General features: G+C 46.0%; 1 protein-coding gene across 1 annotated transcript; it reads right to left on the minus strand.

Moving 5' to 3' along the window:
* Nucleotides 1-962: 962 nt before the first annotated feature.
* On the minus strand, nucleotides 963-2,640 carry LOC104953279 (coiled-coil domain-containing protein 1-like; the record flags this gene model as incomplete). Its single annotated transcript, XM_010780202.1, has 2 exons — nucleotides 2,311-2,640; nucleotides 963-2,259 (listed from the first exon to the last, which is right to left on the minus strand). Coding segments are annotated over exons 1-2 (1,627 nt in total), but the record flags the coding sequence as incomplete, so codon positions are not given.
* Nucleotides 2,641-3,806: the final 1,166 nt, after the last annotated feature.

The following is a 3,806-nucleotide window of genomic DNA, read 5'->3' on the forward strand; positions in this document are numbered from 1 at the left end:
TCCCCCTTTGGAAAATTCTAATCCGACCCCATGGTACCTTTTAGTTTTCGCCGAAACCATTCCTCTTTTTTTTTAAATTGCACGTTAGTCAAAGGGGACCCATGCTCCCAAAATATCCACACAACACTCATCATTTATCATTTAAAGGGGACCTATCATGCAAAATGCACTTTTTGATGTCTTTTATACATAAACATGTGTCCCCGGTGTGTCGGGGAACTCACACACCGTCAGAAACTAAACCCTCTCTCTTTTCCTCCGTACCCAAATCTCTAAAAACGGGGGAACAACGGAGCTGATCCAGATTTGCGTCCGATATGACGTAATATCTGAAATGTGGACCCACGGCCCTACCAGAAACGTTGCTATGAGAAACAATGCCCGACTGTTCTGGACGTAATATGGTTGGTGTTTACATTAGCATCGCTAACACTCAGAGCTAACCTGTACTGGAGAGCATGTGTGTGAAGAAGCAGGAAGTAAAAAGGAACTCACCTTGTGGTATAACCGGCAAGAGAGAAAGCCTTTGAGCTCCATACTGTTTCAGAAATAATCCTTGATAATCCATGATATGGCGTTTCATCACGGCAGTATTTAGTTAGACAGTAGCTGCCGGGTCCAGCATGAGCTCAGACCCCTCTTTTTTTTTTTTATCAAATGTATTTTTTTTAAAGCTTTATACCCCAAATCAGCACTTTTGAAACAGGAAGTGAAATAGAGGGATATGAGCCATGGCTAGAATGGGGGATCTGTTTGGTATTTTGAGCAAAACACTTCATAGACATGTTTTTTATATATTTCTTTGTATCTGAGACCCATGCTACTGGCTAAAAATAGCACGATAGGTGACCTTTAAGATTTAGTTATTTCGTTTTTTAATTTGACAGAAAGCATTTCCTCTTGCAGTGGAGTGCTGTAATATTTAATAGTTAATTAAAGTCATTCATAATTCTGCACTGTACCTGCTAGCAAGATGTCAACATCATCTTCATCAACATCTTCATAATCATCATCGTCTTCGTCATCTTCACTAGCTAAAGACTCTGATGTTACTTCATCATCATCTTCATCACCATCGTCGTCTTTTTCAGCGTCAACAAATGGTACTTCTCCTTCCTGATCCAAGGTGAACTCAAACGAGTCGATAACTTCATCATCATCTTCATCATCATCTTCATCGTCGGTCGTCTCAAAGGAGATGTCTTCACTGAGGATGGTCTCTTCATCTGTCGAAAGAGCGAAGTCGCCATCGTCTTCATCATCATCTTCATCGCCTAACACTCCGCTGTCTGTGCTCTCCAGAGGAGGCCCTTCCTCCTCTTCCTCTTTATCCTCCTCTTCGTCAGGGACGTCTTCATCAATGACATCATCAGGTGTGTCATCGTCAAGGTCAATTTGGAATTCTTTGGCAAGGTCAAAGTCGAGATCTTCGTCCTTGAGATCAACGTCTTCATCATCGTCTTCATCGTCTGCAAAGTGGTCGGAGGAGGCGACGGAGAAGTCCTCGTCTGATTGGTCTTCATCTTCATCATCCTCTTCAGCTTTGACATCATCAATGGTGTCTTCAACAAGTTTGACATCTTCATCATCATCATCATCCTCGAGCGCAGGTAAAGGAGGAAGCTCTTCCTCTTCAGGGAGTTTTAGATCATCATCATCTTCATCATCTTCATCATCCTCACTGGCAGCAGGAATAGGAGGAAGATCAAGCTCCAGGTCTTCATCGCTGTCTTCTAAAAGGATGTCGTCGCTGTCGGTTGTCACAACACCCTCCGCTAATCTGTCATCTTCATCATCCTCTTCGTCACTGGAGAGAAGGGCAGATTCACTGACGTCCGAGGAGTCAGTGAATGCATCGTCATCTGAGTCGTCTTCATCGTTATCTTCATCAGTCAGAGCAACGTCTTCGTCGCTGTCCTCTTTGTGTTTGTCTTCATGTTCATCAAGAAGGGCGACATCTTCATCACTGTCGTCGACGGCAACAGGAGCATCAGACTCAGAGTCAGGAGTCACCGCCGACTCTTCATCCTCTGACGTGGAGATGGGTTCAGGAGAAACTTCATCATCTTCATCGTCATCATCAGCAGCAGCTGCAGGTTCAGACTCTTCATCATCATCGTCATAATCATCATCATCATCATCAGCAGCAGCATCTGCCTTCTCTTCATCGTTATCGTCATCATCATCATTGTCAGCATCAGCAGCTGCACGTTCAGACTCTTCTTCTTCATCATCATCTTCTTCATCATCATCATCATCTTCCTTGTCAGCCTCTTCTCCTGCTGCCTCCTCCTTCACGTTGTCATCTTCATCATCATCATCATCATCATCANTCCTCCTCCTCCTCTTCCTCATCCTCAGCAGCTTCTGCCCCTTCATCCTCCTCCTCCTCCTCCTCTTCCTCATCCTCAGCAGCTTCTGCTCCTTCCTCCTCTTCCTCCTCTTCCTCATCCTCAGCAGCTTCTGCTCCTTCCTCCTCCTCCTCCTCCTCCTCTTCCTCATCCTCAGCAGCTTCTGCCCCTTCATCCTCCTCCTCCTCCTCCTCTTCCTCATCCTCAGCAGCTTCTGCCCCTTCCTCCTCTTCATCCTCTTCCTCCTCTTCCTCATCCTCAGCAGCTTCTGCTCCTTCCTCCTCTTCATCCTCCTCCTCCTCTTCCTCCCCCTCCACTCCTTCCTCCTCTTCCTCCTCTTCCTCCTCTTCCTCCCCCTCCACTCCTTCCTCCTCCTCCGCCTCATAATATTTTTCATACTCCTCATCGTACTCTTCCTCATCATCCTCATAGTACTCGTCATCGTCCTCATCATCCTCATCATCCTCATCATCCTCATCATCCTCCTCTTCCTCCTCTAGTTCTTCCTCTCCCGCCTCCTCCTCTTCCTCCTTCGCCGCAGCAGCAGCCTCCACTTCCTCCTCCACTCCTTGCTCTTCCTCTTCCTGTTGCAGGTCTTCATCTTCATCTTCCACCACCTCTATCACTGGCTGGCTGGCCGGTGCTTGCATCCCGATGACTGGAGAAAACAACAACATATATTTAATCTACTAATCCCTTTGAATGATGTGGCTTTATATGATAATCTAATGCTCCGTCACAAAGACTTGACCTCCAGCGCTGTAACAAAGGAGCTCATGAGATTTGAAAAGGACAATTAGCATCCGATGTATCAACAATAAAACATTCTAAAGTTACTTTATCGGTAAAACATCAATCTCTAACTCGAGGGTCTCACCTTTACTTCGGGACGGTAGAAACTCTCCTAGAACACAGAAGTAGAAATCAAAATCAGCGACACAACGTAACAAAACCACGGATTACGTCTGTTGGGGAATAATTTACTTAGATATTCAACCTTCGACACAGTTCATCATTTTCTCCTCTCACTGTCTCTTTCCCATGGCATAGGTCTACAGCCTTGGGTATTGCTGCTATCTCTCTTAAGGGGGAGGAGCTTGGGTATTGCTGCTATCTCTCTTAAGGGGGAGGAGCTTGGGTATTGCTGCTATGTCTCTTAAGGGGGAGGAGCTTGGGTATTGCTGCTATGTCTCTTAAGGGGGAGGAGCTTGGGTATTGCTGCTATCTCTCTTAAGGAGGAGGAGCTTGGGTATTGCTGCTATCTCTCTTAAGGGGGAGGAGCTTGGGTATTGCTGCTATGTCTCTTAAGGGGGAGGAGCTTAGATATTGCTGCTATCTCTCTTAAGGGGGAGGAGCTTGGGTATTGCTGCTATCTCTCTTAAGGGGGAGGAGCTTGGGTATTGCTGCTATCTCTCTTAAGGGGGAGGAGCTTGGGTATTGCTGCTATCTCTCTGA

The sequence above is a fragment of the Notothenia coriiceps genome, unplaced genomic scaffold, assembly GCF_000735185.1.
Source record: "Notothenia coriiceps isolate Sejong01 unplaced genomic scaffold, NC01 NC01_scaffold00021443, whole genome shotgun sequence".
NCBI classification, from domain to species: domain Eukaryota; kingdom Metazoa; phylum Chordata; class Actinopteri; order Perciformes; family Nototheniidae; genus Notothenia; species Notothenia coriiceps.